Here is a 17,308-nt window from a genome sequence, read left to right as displayed (position 1 = left end):
TGTTCTACACGGTTATTGAAGCTCCACAGTGCTTCTTTGTGGTAGGAGTGTGTTTTTTAAAGTTGAGCTAGGAGGGGATGGTTTTAATCAGTCTTAGTCTGACAATTGGAAAGTTTCTTTGGATTATAAAATATTTTTGGAGCCGTCAGATGTGAAATGTATGATCTAAATTCTTTGTGAGGAGACGATTATATTTATGCTCTCCAGATGGAAGGCAAAACTGTCGGAAGCTCAAAACACTTGACCAAAATTGTTCACGTCCTGGGTTATTGTCGAAGAAAATTAGCGTTTTACAAGAATAGATTATTGCTTCAACATCTTAACGCAAACGGTATCATTTTGATGGATAATGTCTACTTATAAAACACTGTCTCGATTGAACATACATTGAAAGTTTATAGCGTGGTAATGGAACACTGTCACGTGGTATGACCAATCTATGACCTATAATTAAGTGGGCGACAAAAGTTTTACTTTAGGGTATAGTATTATAACTGATTTATGTGTTAAATATGGATGAATCTTGGCTAAGCATACATAGAAGCAAAAACAGAACATTACCTGGATCTAGCTTTCTAGTATGCTTGACTCAGTTGAATCTTAGACCAACAAATTAACAATCAAAATGAATTTTAGGTAAAAACACTTCATTTCCAAGAGAGTACATGTAATGTTTACAATAATTTGGATGAGTTATCCACTATCAAGGAATGTTTTATATGAGATGACATTCTTTATTGTTATGAAAACAAAAAACAAACAAACAAAATAAAATAGAGACATCGGTAACCAAGTTTTATGCAGCTAGTTGTTTAGATGCTTGTAAGCTTGGAAGTGCGGGCTCCTTCTTATGCTTTTCTCGGGGGGAAATATCATGCCATGAAAGTCTAAGCTTGGCACAGAAGAAACCGAGAGAACTTGCACCAGAGACATATATGAGCTGAAAATGCAGGCATTTTGCACCTGCAAAGCGAAGAGTAAACAGCAAACTGTAAGGATGAGAACAAAATGAAAATACTACTCTTTTGAAGTGTACTAAGTTTGCTGTGCTCTTAGTATTTTGCTAAGACAAAGAAAATTGAACCCCATTTTCATCAAAACTAAAACTTCTGGTTGCCATTGTTTGCCACGGTAGTGGTTTTCGCGCATATGCAAGGTTTCCTATGCAGAAGAGATGACACTGGCGTCCCAGCACCCCCCCACCCCCCCCTCAACAGGGTCATGATCGACGACGGCGCCATCTCTCCTGCGTAGCGAACCTCTCAATGCTTTACTCTCCTTCCATCCATGATTTGGTTTTGCTCTACGAAAGAGGTATTTTGTAGTAACCCATCATGGCTTTGAATATTCTGTGTGTACTTATCCAGACCGTCTCCAGCCATATATATATTTCCATGAAGTAAAGACTCAGCCACAAGCATATCAGCCCCAATAAACCAGTACACAAAATTTACATGTTACATATATTTTCATGGAACTAATAATTATAAGAAAATAAAATTCCTTTTAATTATGAGGTCATTTGGGTAACGTCAGCCGTACCATATATAAGACAGGAGCTAAAAGGCGGCCTATGCTAGCTAGTGTCGGGGGTATCTTGTCAGGTCGGCCAAACTCTAAAATGCATCATTACCCACCGCAGCAAATGCTGGCCCCCCCAATTTATAGTCAAATCATACAGCTTAAAGACAAAGCAACTTCAACCACAGACACAAAAAGCAGCTAAAGCAGCATTTGATACATGGAGTTATCTCAATCACTTCACGAGAGAAATGCTAAGCTGGTGATCAAGTGGACTGATAAAAATTTACAAGGCATCAACAGTTATGTAATTGGAAGCATCAGGCTCACCATATTCCTATTTATTTAGGGGGTGTATTCAATTAGTATTATAAAGCATTTAAAAAGATTTTAAAAATTCGAGTGTATTCAATTTAGATTTATACAAACTTTAAAAGAGGTTTTACAAGTCTTGGTGTATTTAATTCGGATTTATATGAACTTTTAAAAAGTCCATTCAAATATGGGTGTATTCAATTAGGATTATAAAAAAGTTGAATTAAATTTAGGTGTATTCGAAAGGTCATATATTTGTAAGGATTTCAGTAAGTGATAAATTTTAGGTTTTAAGGGGAGAGTTATAAATAACAAAGACCAAAATAAATCCAACCTCCCCCTCAAGTATTTCATCAGACGTTTTTCTCTTGCCCTAGCTTTTCTCTCTGCGAAGACGAACAGCTTCCTTCCTCCATCTGTGAAGGTATGCTCCCTATTTTTTCTTTGATCAATACCTCGTTTTGTTTTCTTTTTCCATGATTTTTTCTTCATCGTGTTTTTCTTGTTATTAGGTTTATGCTTGTTACTAGGGTTTGTGCTTGTTACTACATGTTTTTCTTCTGAAATATCTATATACGACTAGATAGAAAATTGAAATAATTGACAACCTTTCTATAATCGACCAAAAAACAGAGACAAATATAGATGAACATTAAAAAAATGAAAGTCCAAAAATTTCAGCTTTTAAATGTTGTTTTGGAAGCCTAAACGACCTCAAAAGCTCAAAATTCACCATATATCACAGCAAAGCTGTGGGTTTGACTCTTTGCATCGTTCCCTTTTCAGAAAGGTATCATACACCCCAATCGGAGTTCGGACGCCAAATCTGTAAATTCCTACTGCTTCCTTTTTCCATTCAACATAAGATGTGTCATGTCTGATCTATGGTTGCTGATGTACATTTTTTGTATATTTTTTATGCTGTATTTTGTGATTGACATGATAAAGTAGTGTCACTTGTTTGTTATAAATATGGGAGAATATGAAAGTGAAGGAAGTGCGAGCATCGACATGTCTTCTAATGATCTGAATCGTCCTCGTTGTTTAGTCAATTGATTACCAACAAAATGATTTCCTTTTAATACATGTTGTATTATTGATTTAGCTAATGTTTCACAAGAAAAACCTTAAGAAGCGACCTAAAAAATAGGCGGCTAGGAGCATTGAGTTGCACTATTGAGTGGTCACATTATGTAGAATCTAGTTCAATGGTTTAAGAAGGAAAAGGGCACAATCATGTCTCGGCCTCTCATGTACTGACTCTTCAAGGGTGCCCTTTATTCAGTGAATGGCATCTGCAGGTCTCATTCCAAAATATACTTTTTTTGGTTATATTGGGAGGAAAGACAACCCACCACCACGTGGTGGACCCATTGGCATATTGTTATGTACTTCAGTTGAAAGGGTGACTTTGCTACCGATTGATTGTGTATGGTTCCCTCCTTTTGGTAACTGAACAGGAAGGGAAAGCCACACCACACCCAAAATAGAGAGAGAAGGGCCTAGGGATAATGTTGGGTTTGACCCAAAAAAGAGGAGTACAGTTTGTTGAGGACTTTTCTAAACATTCGAACTCAATGATTGAAATTAAAGGTAAATTAGCACCTTCCCTCATGACTTCATGCGAAGAGGTAAACCTATATACTTGCAACTACACCTCATTTTGGAAATCAACAACGAAGCCGGAACGAACAAGTTTGAAGATCTTAAATTTGTACAATCAAAGATTGGAATCGTACTAGACAATCATTAGACTCAAAAACTTACTTTGTTACGGAGTCGACCAACAATGTTGGTCGAGCTTAAAAAATCTCTTATACTACAAGTCATTCTACTTTGTGAACTTGTAGAATGTTGTAGCTGCTTGGCTTTTTTTGTTGTAGCTGCTTGGCTTTTTTTGTTGTTGCTGACTTTTCATTGCAGATCACTCATCAACTTGTTTCATTTATGATGATGCAGACCCATGAGAGGCTTTGGACCTCTCAGGTTTAAATATCTCATTATACATGCAATAAATCCATTCTTCTGGTGCTAGCCTCCCTTACTGGTTGGCCACAAAAATATGTACGGCAGAAGGCATTCCACTACTATAATTTGTACACACAAAACATATACATATTTGTCAATGTGTATCTACGCTACACCGGGCTGTATCTATCATGATCATGCTGCTACTCCTAAAAAGTATAATTCTTTATCAACGAGACAAATTTAAAATCTGAAAATCCTTTCAACATTGATAAGAAAAATATCACTAAATTAAGAGTAATGAAATTATAAAATGGAATTATTATAAACTTTCATACAAGGAATGAGATCGTTGCTATTTCTTTGCACTAGTCTCCCTCATATTTATGTTTGGAAATCAAGAAATTAGTACAAACTGAAACCCCTTTGAATCTAATTCCAGTTTAAACCAATACAACCAGCTAGGCTTCAATTTGATTCACAAATTTGAAGACATCCGCTTTAGAAGTTTTTGAGAAAGAAGCTGACAAAGCTAAGAAGAGCACTAGTCGAAAAGGGAAGAAATTTTGAATATAAGCGATAATCAAAGGAGAAGAAATTTTAATTTATGTACTGGCCTTTTCGGCTAACGGCCTCTGTGCTTGATCTATGAATGCAATATATCGCTAACGAAATTTTTTTTTTTTTCATTTTAGCATTTCCAAAATAGGAGTCTTTCATTCTCAGCCTCCAGGGACCAAGATTCATTCCGCAAACGAAACGAGGTCCTTAAGACTTCGTTTGGTTCACGTAACGGATTTGAGGGAAAATCACTTCCCGTGTCATTTCCTAAGGGATGGAAAATGGAGATTCCTTTCCCATGTTTGGTGATCCTGAGAAAGTAATCAATAAATATCACTTTATTTCCTTTCACATGTTTGGTTTGTGTAGGAATGTAAAAAAAGTTTGTTTAATTTTTCAATTATACCCATATAAAATCAAATAAAAAAATGCATTTAATGCTATATTGTAATTCTAAATTGTGAATGGGGACAATATGGTCATGGAAAATTTGTATTTAATGTTGGCTCATTTCCCTAAACTTTCCTATGAGGAGAAAAACAAAATCCAAGGGGGAGGAGGGCTTTACTTTCCCTCATATTTTAGAACCTGCAAGGCAACGATTTTTCATGCTTAGACTTATCAAATATGATAAAGCAATTAATTTCCTATTTCCAAGCCTCTTTTTCCATGAACCAAATAGGGCTAAGAGCACTTCAACCCATTTGCCATGGCAAAGGACAAGAGGAGGCAAGGACTGTTACTATTCACGTGAATAGTGGCAGCCATTGCAAAAGGCTTGCGGTGTAGAGGAATTTGTATAGAGTTTTGGTGTGGGAAGTGAAAAATATGACTAAGTATTTATTTTTTTAAAATTCTGAAAATTTTAGTATTTTTTTAGATTTTTTGAAATTTTTTGTTGTTGCTGACGTCAATAAACTCATGCTAAAGCAAAGATTGGTTTTGCTTGTGGGCTGGCCTGGTTTCGTGGGACCCACAACTTGCCCTGCCAAGTTTGGCCCGCTGAAAGGCGTCGTCTGGGCTTGGGCCCTGTCCCATCCTGGTTTGGAGCAACCGGTCGAAACGCTCTAAGAGGTTGCAAGCTAAACTCATGGGTCAGAAATTAGTTTTTTTCAGAAATTAGCTGACATCACCAAAACCTATGGGCTTTCCCGCCAAGTTCTCATTCTACCAGAAGAGAACCCATCCTTCTGAATCATGGGTCGTGCCTGATGGTGAAGATGAATTTGAGCTCAAGCCCTTTGTTTTTATTCACCTTCTTCATTGTCTTCAACACCAACCCAGATCAAGCAAGCAGGGCACTTGGCCTCTATCTTGCTAAAAAACCCAACTAGTCGCTCAGCCACCCAACAAATCCACTCTCACATTCTCACCTCTGGCTTTCTCCTCCATCACTCCATTTCAACTGCCCTTCTTCTCCTCTTCAACACTTTGCTTCGTTGCTATTCCTTTGGCCCCTTCCCTCGTGAAGCTTTCACTTTCTACAAACACCTCCAATATTTTTCCCTTTCCTTCGACTCCTTCACCTACTCCTTTCTTCTCCACGCCTCCATTACCTTAAAATCCAACAACCCAGGTAACCAAATCCATGCCCTCACTCACAAACTCGGTTTCCATTTCCGTGTCTATGTTCAGACTGCCTTGCTTATTATGTATGTTGCTTGTGGCTGCTCCTTGCTCTCCACGTGTTCTACGAAATGCCCGATTGGAATTCTGTCGCTTGGAATTTCATGATAACTGGTTTGGCCAAATGGGGTGAGCTTAAATTGGCTCGGTCTCTCTACTGTTGTGTCCTGTACTGCTATTATTGATGCCTACTCCCGAAAGAATCAGCCCCGTGAAGCTGTTGCTTTGTTTCGAAGAATCGTTGTTGAAGATTGCGTTGAGTCTACTGAGATTACACTTCTGGCCGTATTTCCAGCTGTTTCGGTTCTTAGGGCTCTTAAGATTTGCCAATCACTTCATACTTACGGTGAGAAGAGAGGATTTAATGCATCTGACATACGTGTCACCAATTCCCGTTTGGATTCTTATGCAAAATGTGGCTGCATAGAGAGTGCATTGAGATTATATGAGGAGGTATCTGTTGAGAGGAAGAATTTGGTGTCATGGACATCTATAATCTCTGGGTTTGCAATGCGTGCAAAGGGGAAAGAAGCCATCGAGTATTTTAATAGTATGGAGCAAGTTGGTCTCAAACCAAATCAAGTGACGCTCTTGAGTATTTTCAATGCTTGTAGTCATGGAGGATTAATTGATGAGGGGCTGAACTTCTTTAGGAAGATGGTCGACGAGTATGAAATTGCACTAGATATCAAGCACTATGGGTGCTTATTAGATATGCTAGGGAGGGCAGGGAGATTAGAAGAAGCAGAAAATATGGCTTTGGAGATTCCTTCCAATATCGTTAATGTTGTGATCTGGAGGACCCTGTTGGGTGCTTGTAGCTTTCATGGTAATGTGGAAATGGGTGAGAGGGTGACAAAGAAGATACTGGAGATGGAGAGAGGATATGGGGGAGACTACGTGCTTATGTCCAACATCTTTGCTGGGGTTGGAAGGTGCAGTGATGCCGAGAGAATGAGAAGCTTGCTGGATGAGAGGAATGCCTTCAAACTTCCAGGGCATAGTTTGGTCTAACTGGTGCTGAAGATGGGCAACTATGGTTGAGAGAGATTATGAATGTTGATGGTGATTGCTAGATAATCTCAAGTTTGAGAAAACAAGGCCAATATCTGAAAAACAAGTTATTAATGCATTTGAGCGTTTGGGAATTTATCATCAGGTTGAGAAGTGGCGTGACAGCCTCAGACAATCGTTTTCTTCGGTTTTGTTTATTCCCCTACTTGACAAGATTGAAACCAGTCATATTCAGGTTTGTCTTCACCACTTCCACCCCCTAAGTCATCTTCTTTGTCTTCTTTTGTTTAACAGGAGCTACGGTTGGTAAAAGAGTGTTATCTTTCAAACTGCAGAACAAAAAATCCGACGATGAATAGTAGTAGGGCATGTTTCTGTATATAGTGCATTCCATCAATACTACAGTATAAAAATCTTAAATTTATTGGTAATCCAAGCACCTGCCAAGCTTGGGATGAAAATAACTGCTACAGTGTCTTCAATTATAGGACTAAGGAATGGCAGCCAACATCAACTCTTGATGAAGATGGACTTATGCATCAGTTACGAGCTACTCTCATCCAGGCTATTGATGCTTCAGCCTGTACGTTGCTCTTCACTTATGAACATATTTCATTTAAAACTCTTCTTGAATTGTTTTAGCAAAAAGTATTTGCTGATGTTTTAATGTGACGCTTCTCATCATATGCAGCCAAGCTGCCTCAAGCCAATCTGCAACAAACCTCACAGCAGAATCCATTTGTCCGTCTTATGCAGGAGAGTGTGGATGCCATCACTGAACTCCAGAGGCTTCATTCATTGATGAAGGGAGAGTTGGTTTCGTGATTTTTCACTATGTATATCACCTTATGCGGGCATCTGACGTAGTCTTAGGGTTATGAATAACGGGATTTTGTGAAATTAGAATTTGACTATTTAAGAAAGATTGAATAACCTGAATTAACTACAAGGGTAGAAAGACCACACTTTTGAGGTCTTACTACCAGTCTATTAATGAGATCACTTAGGTTATGGTAACTGGAAATATCCTTTGCCTCTGTAATCTAATCTAAACTCGGTTTCTTCCACTGGAGTTTCACAGAGCTTGCTGAAGGACCCTGTTTGAAGAATTATGAATATCTTGGAAGTGGAGAAGTATATGATAAAAAGCACAACGTTGAGCTACCAACTGCTTCTCACTTGCTCTTGTATTTTGTTCTGTGATTTCCTGGAGCATTCAAAGTGGATGCTGCAGGTGGTGGATCCTGATCCTCCGCTGGAGCTCCTTCGAGCAGAAATTCCCCTATCCTTGGGTTAGGATATTTTCTTCCAGATATGAGGATGTTGGATTATTCTGCCTCCTTCAGATTGACTTGGATGGGATAATTTGGGAGAAACGTTTTGGAATAATTTGATCCAACCAGTCATTGACAGTTCCATTTCTTCATTTTCTTCTCATAAAACTGAGTTGTTAATAAACCACACGAGCAATTAAACTATATGACATTAGCTAGAATCCATATATGTAAGAAGAAGACGTCAAATGTTTGCATTCACTGTGAAACCATTATCATAGGACTGGCATAAAATCTATTAGCTCCTTTTCCAGGATAATTCCAATGTCTATTCTCAGAAACAAAAGCAAATTGCTGCACTATCCTATCATTTCTTCCATTTCAATTCTCAGGCTAACGACTGAATCATTTAGCCTTTTTTATTTATTTTAAAAATCATACTATAAAATATTTTCCTTCTACGATATGCCAATAGCCTTCTAATAATCATAAGTGTCCACACTCGAACAAGTTGCCCGTCTAGCTCAGTTGGTAGAGCGCAAGGCTCTTAACCTTGTGGTCGTGGGTTCGAGCCCCACGGTGGGCGATCGTGTTTCCCTTTTTATTAACTTTTTGGTATTCAAACTTCATCTTCAATCTTCAAAAGCTTTTCACAGCACTAATTTTTTTTTTTTTTTTCTAAAAGAGAAATTTACATAAATACCATCTGAACTTTTAGGCATGTGAGCTATTATTGCATAAACTTTTAATTTTTATTTTTAACCACCTGAACTGAACTTTTTAAAGTGTTGCAATCCATCACTTATGTCGGATGCTTAATCGAATATGTATATATAAAGCCTTTCCTATCCCCCTACCTTTTTCCAACGCCAATCTCACCCGTCATGCAAATTCAACACAATCTCCTTCATACAATCGTCCCTTATATTGAGAGATCTAAATAAGCAACTTCACAATTTTAAGGGCACCAAAAGTAGTGAAATTGGGCACAGTCAAGGAAATAAAAAAACTGGGGGTAGTGCAGTTTGATACGACGTACCAACTACCAAGAACTTATTCTTGGCTGCTATGCAAGTGATGAGTTCCAAATTAAATTTTGGGACATGGACAATATGGACCCGTTGAATGCTACTGATGTGGAGGATGGATTAACGATAAGGCAGCTCTCTCTCTCTCTCTCTCTCTCTCTCTCTCTCTCTCTCTCTCTCTCTCTCAGTTATATTGAATTGACATAAATACTCTTACACCTAACGAATATTTTAAAAGAGTTAGATATAGGTAGTGAGTTACAACACTTTCAAAGTTCAGATGGTTAAAAATAAAAAATAAATGTTAAGATAGTACTTACTCACATGCCTAAAAGTTCATATGGTATTTATGCAAATTTCTATTCTTTTAAAGTAAATTTTATTACAGAAAGACAATTAACTATTAACGAACACGGCCACAGGGACAGACTACAAGGCATGCAATTAATTCAAAAAGCATCAACAGATCAATAAGGCTGTTCAAAAACACCATGATCAGGTAAGGGTACTAGTGGAAAAGTAAGAAAAAAAATAATTTAATTTCAATTATTGTACAAACCAAATATTAAAATGAGAATAAAGTCTATTTCATTTTCATGGTTACTATTTTCAAGCATTTCCAAACACGGGAATTAAAATCATTTATTCTCATTCTCTAGGAACGGGGACTCAATTAAGAAAATCATTCTGTGAACCAAATGAATTCTTAAGAGCATCTATAATCATGATTTCTATTTTTTAGTTAAAATTTAGTTAAAAATATATAAAAATTATTTTAGGAGCTCTCTATAAAATTTCAACTTCAATCATACTCTCTAGTTTATGAAGTCATAAATACTTTAACTCTTTTTTAATTGGTCTATCTCTCTTTCCTCAAATTTAGGAGCTCCTAGAAGTCTCCATATTTTAAAATGTGGATAGAGAGCATGGTTGAAGTTGTATTTTTCCTATTCCTCCCTAAAATTTATCTAAAAATGTAATTTAGGGAGTTTATTGTTGATGCTCTAACGAGGTTGCAAACTAAACTCGCCGTTACTTTCCAGTTATAAATTTTTTGGCATCCTCACCATCTGGGCTTTTAGGCTTAGAAACACACTTACTGGACTTGACTTAACATACAAGTTGGGCTTGGTTTAGACCCAAATGCATGAAGCAAATCATATTGCCTTGTAATCAGACAGCAAGAAATGAGAGCCCATGTCCTTTCCCTTACCATGTGGCAAGCTTTCACAGTATGCATCTCTCCCATGGTCCTATAACCTAGTGTGTCAGATTTGCTCTCTACTATTAGATAGATCAACCCCTTTTGCTTTAATTACCTTTTCAGAGCTTACACCAACTCATTTCCCAAAATAAATCCCCAAAAACCTACACTGGAAATAGATACATACATACAATCTAAAATTCCCTCAATTATTTTTTCTCCACAGCCATCAAAAACCAGAGAAAATAAAACAAAAAATGCAGTCCATGTTAAACCTCCATGGCACCTTTGGCCTTCCTCTGTGTGTTTCAGGGATAACCCATCATCATCTCACCTTCTCTAAGGAGTATATTTTCATCTCTCTCTCTCCCTCTCTCTCTCTCTCTTGAATATGTGTTTTTGGTTTTTATTCTTTTTTCTTTTTGTGGGTGGTTTTGTTTTAGGATGGCAGATCATGATCGCAGAAGGGAGGCCATGAAAAGGCAGAGATCACAAGCCAGAGCAGAGCTGCATGCAAATCAAGAACTGGGTTTTGAGAGAAGCAGTGGAAGCGTGGGAGAAGAGATCAGGGAAGGCGGGTTTGATGAAGATCTGGCTAGTGTGCTACATGATCTGTGTTGCAGTTATTTGGCTTGTACTGCAAAAGCTGCATAGCTTAATTAGCTTCGCTTAGCTTATTAATTAATCAAATATTTATGTTTTTGGACCTACTTATGCTTAATGTTTAATATTATCTGTGGGGTTTGTTTTAATTTTTATGTTCATATCTTTTGAGTTTATCTTCGATCTGGTTTCCTCCTTGGCCGGTTTGTTTTTTTTTTTTTTTTTGCCTTTTTGTAGTTTTGTGATCTTGCTTTGATGTCATTGTTCTTGTTTTGGACTGTTTCTCTGCACACATTGTTCAAGTTCAAATTCTTGTTCACAGATAAATGAAAGTTTCTAGGCAATTCATCCTAAAAAGAAAAAGAAAAAGAAAAAGAATCTCGAGGAAGAAAAGGAAACAGAATCTTTTGGGGCAGAAAAAGAAGCAGAAGACAGATCATTGAAATTACCTCAGTGCAGAAATTAGTAAAACAAGAAAAACAGCGAGTGGCATTATTATATGAATAATATATAAGCCACGTATTCTCTTCGTTGATGTCCTCTCCTCTCACAAGCCATGAGCTTTTCAACCTTTTATTAGCCACGCATTTTTTCCTTCCTCTTCACCTTCGATGTCCACTTCCATTTTACTTAGCCCCAACCCTAGAACTCATACATGTATAAACCTTTGGTTCGAGTTCAACCCTACATGCTTTTAAAAGGAAGAAAGGAAAATAAAGAAAAATTTATGTTCCATTGATAAGTTTGTTAAACTGAAATTGGTAGGCGATTCAATGTAGTGGTTGGAAGTTCATCCATCCGTCCAATGTGGTTCCTACAATTTTGAAAAGGAAAGTGTGAAAAAGGGCTGGAGCTGTGTTTCAATACTCTTTGATATTGTGTTCCATTGTGAGATATGTGCAGCACTCAAACAAGTGAGTTACCATAGAAGGTGGGCACCCAACCATGACTGCAGCATTAGTCTCTCAGTTTTCCAAGAGACGTAAGAAAATAGGAATGGTAGACGGGAATAGCGTCCCTCTTTATTTAAAGGGTAAAACTAAGGGGCTTGTAACTGAAGTGGTTAAAAATATTTATCTATGTATCCGAAGTCCTAAATTCGATTTTTCCTTCCTCAATATCGCTTGTATCCAAAGAAAAAAAAGGTAAACTAAATAAAAGTGGCGGCGTCACTAGAATAAATGAAAGGGCTGGTCCGAACAAGCAAAATAAGGTGTATAGTGTAGTTAAATTTGGAGAAAGATGAAGTGATAATGTTGTGGTTTTCTTTCCTTTGGGGTTGGGTTGGAACAAACATGTCGAAGACATGAGCAAAACATCACATTAAAAGCAGTGGGCATAAATGGTACGTATGATGAAACAACTGACACTGTTGATAAATAAATACAAACACCCATCTTTATCAATTTGCACACTTTTTTGGTCACGCCATCGTTGACATATCTCTATCTTTTACTGTCGAATTAAGGCACCCCCGATATGTACTCTTGTCCTGTCTTCGATGTCATGGACTGTAAACCAATTTTTACCCTGGGGCAGCAATGATTGTGTCTCCGGCTAGAATTTGAATGGAGATTGTGATGGCTGAGATTCACTGTTTAGATCAAGAAAAGAAGAACACAAGATTCACTGTAAGAGCAACTCCACCCATTTGCCCTTAGCCATGGCAAGGGCGGAGCTAGGACAAGCACTATTCACGTGAATAGTGCTTGCCCTTGCAAATAGTAAATTGTGTCTCCACCCGTTGCCCTTAGCCATGGCAATTACTATTCATTTTTTTGTTTTTTCCTCCTATTTTTTAATGAAAATAATTAATTTGGGTAATATTTTCAGATAAGATTTTCAGATTCCTACGTGTCAAGACTATTCATAATCAGATAAAATTTTCGGATAAGATATTTGGATTCAAATTTCGGATTAATTTCAAAGTTCAAATTTCAGATAAATTTTTGGGTTCAAATTTCGAATGAATTTCAAAATTCAAAATTCAGATAAATTTGGGTTCAAATTTCAGATAAATTTGGGTTCAAATTTCGGATGAATTTCAAAATTCAAATTTCATACAAATTAGGGTTCAAATTTGGGATGAATTTCAAATTTCAGATAAGATTTTCATCCAATAAAATCAAGCCACGTGGCATGTCTATCTTGCCAAAATTTTCTATAAAACCAGAGTCTCAGCTCATACCTCTCACACCACATCTTTCTATATTTTCATTTGTGAGAGTTTATAATTCATACTTCATTCATTCTGAATGGAAGAATTTAGGAGATGTTTGGAGAGGCAAGAGAGAGAAACCGTAGAGCAGATGAAGTCAATGAGTTGCAGAGACAAGTCGATGAGCAAGTTCTCATAGCAGTGGCTTTGGAAGAAGAAGAGAACCAAGGTTGCCGCCATAGTTCACAAGCCGGCCGCCGCCGGAATGTGGAAAGACATAGGCATTCTCGGGGTAAGAATCTTTTGGAAGATTATTTTATCCCAACTTCTTTGTACTATGATGTTGATTTTTGAAGGCGATTTAGAATGCAACCTCATTTGTTCAATAAAGTCATGCATGATATTTGCAATTATGATGCATACTTTGTTCAAAAGTGTGATGCTACTGGGGTTTTGGGGCTTCTTCCGGAGCAAAAGCTTACAGCTGTTATATGAATGTTGGCGTATGGAGCATCTTCTGATCAGGTGGATGAGATTGCCCGGATGGGGAAGTCCACTATGTTGGAGGCTTTGGTAAGATTTTGTCAAGCTGTTGAAACTCTGTACACTAGGGACTACCTGCGTAGACCTACTCCCAGGGACCTCCAACGGCTTCTACAAAAAGCCGAAGCTCGAGGATTCCCTGGAATGATTGGTAGCATCGACTGGATGCATTGGCAATGGAAGAATTGCCCAACTGCCTGGCAAGGTGATTATGGAAATCGAAAAGGCCAAAAAAGTATCATTCTTGAAGCGGTTGCTGGTTTCGACACATGGGTTTGGCATGCCTTCTTCGGAGTTGCAGGATCACAAAATGACCTCAACGTGCTGGGTTAATCCCCCGTCTTCAACGATGTATTGAGAGGCCAGGGCCCCAATGTCACCTATGAAGTCAACAATACAGTATACCAGACGGGATACTACCTAGCTGATGGAATCTACCCGAGGTGGACGACTTTTGTCAAATCCATCCCAAATCCCTAATCCCAGAAGCAAAAATTATTTGCTACATATCAAGAGGGATACAGGAAAGATGTCGAAAGGTGTTTTGGCATCCTTCAAGCCAGGTGGTTGATTATTCGAGGGGCGGCCCGCATGTTTGATGAGGAGATCCTCAGAAGCATTATGATGACTTGCATCATCCTCCATAATATGATTGTGGAGGATGAGTACTATTATGATGCTTTAGAGGTCTACGAACCGGATCCAATGAACACGGCTTTGACACGGATTTATGAAAGGCCCATGGGGCCAAATGGAGAACCGTTTGAGCCGGAACCGTTGGTGAGGGATGGTCATTTGATGACCCGAATGATAGATCGATATACGGAGATGCAATCTTCGTATATTCATGAAATCCGTCAATTTCACTTGATGGAGCATCTATGGGCGGTGAAAGGCAATGAAGATTAATGATGGAGAATAGATGCTTTGCTTATGTTTTATTTAGTATGGTTTGGTTGTGTTTTTATTTTTATTGTGCCTTGTTTGTACTTTTATTTTTATTATTGTGCCTTGTTTGTACTTTTATTTTTATTTTTATTATGTTTTGTTTGAAGTATGGAATATGTTGAATAAAAAGGTAATTTATTGAATGCTTTGTTTATTAAATAATGAAATGTAATACAAGTCATTATGAATTACTACTAAAATAAAATACATGAATTACAACAACTTTAATAGAAAACAACTAAAATACAAATACATAAAAGATATGCTAACTAATTTAATGGTTTCCATCATTTAACCAATCCGTGTTGCTAGGCCCATCATCCCGGAAAAGTCTTCTTCTCATAACATCCCTTCGTTCTAGCTTCCAAAATTGTTTTGTTTTAGGGGACATATGACTTGTATCCATCGCCATGGTTTCCCGATCTGTCTTGTCCATATCTTTTTTGCGCAAATACTCCCTTTCTCGTGCATACTCAGCTTGAAGGGCCAACTCGTGATCTTGGCGTTTTTGCTCCATTTCTATTCTTATGCCGTTTTGCCTTGCAATTTCCTCAAAAAATTGTGAATTTTGATTGCTTGAATTACCCTTCTTCTTTGCCTTCGCGGCCTTTCGGCCAATGGGCCTCGGCTCCTTTTCGATGGGTGAGTCTTGACTCATAGGAGAATCGAGAGGTGAATCCGATGTCATTGAATCACGGAGTGGCGTCTCGTTTAACACAACCTCCGGACCCGTCTGAATAATAACAAAGCGTTTGCAATATTTCACCACCTCCCAACATTCATGATGGGTGAAACTTTTTTTGCCACCCCCGGTTGCACCGAACCACATTTGTGCTTGAATCATCTATTTAACAAAAAAATGGAAATGCAATCAATATTTAAAATATATTGGATATTAACAACATATTGAAAAATGCAAGCAATATTAACAAAATATTAAAAATGCAAAAAATATTAACAACATATTGAAAATGCAAGCAATATGAACAAAATATTGAAAATGCAAGCAATATTAACAAAATATTGAAAATGCAAAAAATATTAACAACATATTGAAAATGCAAGCAAAATGAACAAAATATTGAAAATGCAAGCAATATTAACAAAATATTGAAAATGCAAAAAATATTAACAACATATTGAAAATGCAAGCAATATTAACAAAATATATATATTAGGAGATTTAACTTAATAAAACAAAAATTATAAAATACTTACCTCGTTAGTACGATTTTGCCCACTTCTATAGTTGTCCATCGCTTTTGCTAGGGCATTTCTCCATTTTCCCAACTCTTTATTGAGAATTTTCCACCTACTGGATAATGCCATCTCCGTACGAGTAGACCCCAGAATTTTTTCACAAAATTCGGCATGAATTTTTTTCCACATATGAAAAAATTTCATCTCATTGCCGGACACGGGACAATGACAAATTTGGAGCCAAACCTCACACAAGGAAACATCTTCCATGGTGCTCCAAGCCCCTCCGGGTTCGATAGAAGAAGCCATAAAAATATGAAATCAAAATGATAGATGAAAAAGAGGAAAATGTTGTGTAAAAAGAGTGAATTATAGTAGAAGTATAATGAAATGTAAGAGTATTGATGTTGAAAGTGAAGGGTATTTATAGGTATTTATAGAAAAAAAAATATCAGATTTTTTTAGAATTTTTAAGAATTTTTTACGATTTTTTTTCATATTTTTTTCACCCAAAAAAGCCTCAGCCGTTGGATTAGAAAGGAGAAGCAGATCGGAAGGCAATGCACGCGCCAACGGTAAAAAAATTTGAACTGGCGCGTGCTGACGTCAGCGTGACGCAAGCGCTGAAGCAACGGCGTTTTGGACCTGGGGCTGGTTTGGCCTTTGGGCTGGCCCGAGTTGGTGGGTCCCACACCACCCCCGGGCCTGGGCGCACCGCTGGAGCGAACGCTGACGTCAGCAACGGCGTTTTGGACCTGGGGCTGGTTTGGCCTTTGGGCTGGCCCGAGTTGGTGGGTCCCACACCACCCCCGGGCCTGGACGCACCGCTGGAGCGAAATTTTTTTTTTTTTTTTCTGCCCTTGCCTCGGGCTGGGCTGCATCAATGGGATTGCTCTAAGAGCCAATTTGTCACTGGCCCTTCAAGTAGGCTGAGAATTCTGCAGTCGCTGCCCCTAAATTTTTACATTGATGTCGGCTTGTTATCGAGTGGTTCTTCATAGTGACGGTCATATTGTTGTATGGTGTTATTAAAGAGTCAAAATATAAATAAAGAGATAAACAATCACGCAAAAACACAAGGTATGAATATGTCAATGGTTTACCCAATGTTGGTTTTGTCCACAGAATTTGTATATATAGAGTGTTTTTACTAATAATCAATGAGTTTAGCATTTGACGCATATACAGAAGTCATAAGAAAAAAAACCTTTATTTCTAAATGGAAGAGTGTTCCTTTTTATTGGGGGAAGAGAGAGAGAGAGAGAGAGAGAGAGAGAGAGAGAGAGAGAGAGAGAGAGAAAGCATTGCCTCTGCCCTGCGTTGTTTCTTCAATATGGGACGAAAG

At 37.8% G+C, this 17,308-nt stretch overlaps 2 protein-coding genes and 1 non-coding gene across 3 annotated transcripts; all 3 read left to right on the top strand.

Annotated features, from left to right (window-relative positions):
- The first annotated feature begins 5,930 nt into the window (after positions 1 to 5,930).
- LOC117631816 (pentatricopeptide repeat-containing protein At1g09220, mitochondrial-like) lies at positions 5,931 to 7,928 on the top strand. The gene is given in 4 exon segments (XM_034365130.1): positions 5,931 to 6,148; positions 6,150 to 7,240; positions 7,494 to 7,588; positions 7,697 to 7,928. Coding segments are annotated over 2 exon segments (942 nt in total). The 5' UTR covers positions 5,931 to 6,062; the 3' UTR covers positions 7,006 to 7,240; positions 7,494 to 7,588; positions 7,697 to 7,928.
- Positions 7,929 to 8,792: 864 nt separating this feature from the next.
- On the top strand, positions 8,793 to 8,865 carry TRNAK-CUU. Its single transcript has one exon. It is a non-coding gene; the product is annotated as a tRNA-Lys (tRNA).
- Positions 8,866 to 10,528: 1,663 nt separating this feature from the next.
- LOC117631999 lies at positions 10,529 to 11,290 on the top strand. Its single transcript, XM_034365358.1, has 2 exons — positions 10,529 to 10,857; positions 10,955 to 11,290. Exons 1-2 carry the CDS (start codon positions 10,769 to 10,771, stop codon positions 11,163 to 11,165), a joined length of 300 nt encoding a protein of 99 aa, XP_034221249.1. The 5' UTR covers positions 10,529 to 10,768; the 3' UTR covers positions 11,166 to 11,290.
- The last annotated feature ends 6,018 nt before the right edge of the window (positions 11,291 to 17,308 follow it).

The sequence above is a fragment of the Prunus dulcis genome, chromosome 6 (genome assembly GCF_902201215.1).
Source record: "Prunus dulcis chromosome 6, ALMONDv2, whole genome shotgun sequence".
NCBI classification, from domain to species: Eukaryota; Viridiplantae; Streptophyta; class Magnoliopsida; order Rosales; family Rosaceae; genus Prunus; species Prunus dulcis.
The sequence above is the reverse complement of the archived record's forward strand: the minus strand, read 5'-3'. Positions and strand labels throughout refer to the sequence as shown.

Coding starts and splice junctions, on each gene's coding strand:
- LOC117631999 (XM_034365358.1), top strand. CDS start 10,769: ATGCAGTCCATGTTAAACCTCCATGGCACCTTTGGCCTTCCTCTGTGT. Junction 10,858..10,954: donor CATCTCACCTTCTCTAAGGA/GTATATTTTCAT, acceptor GTTTTGTTTTAG/GATGGCAGATCATGATCGCA.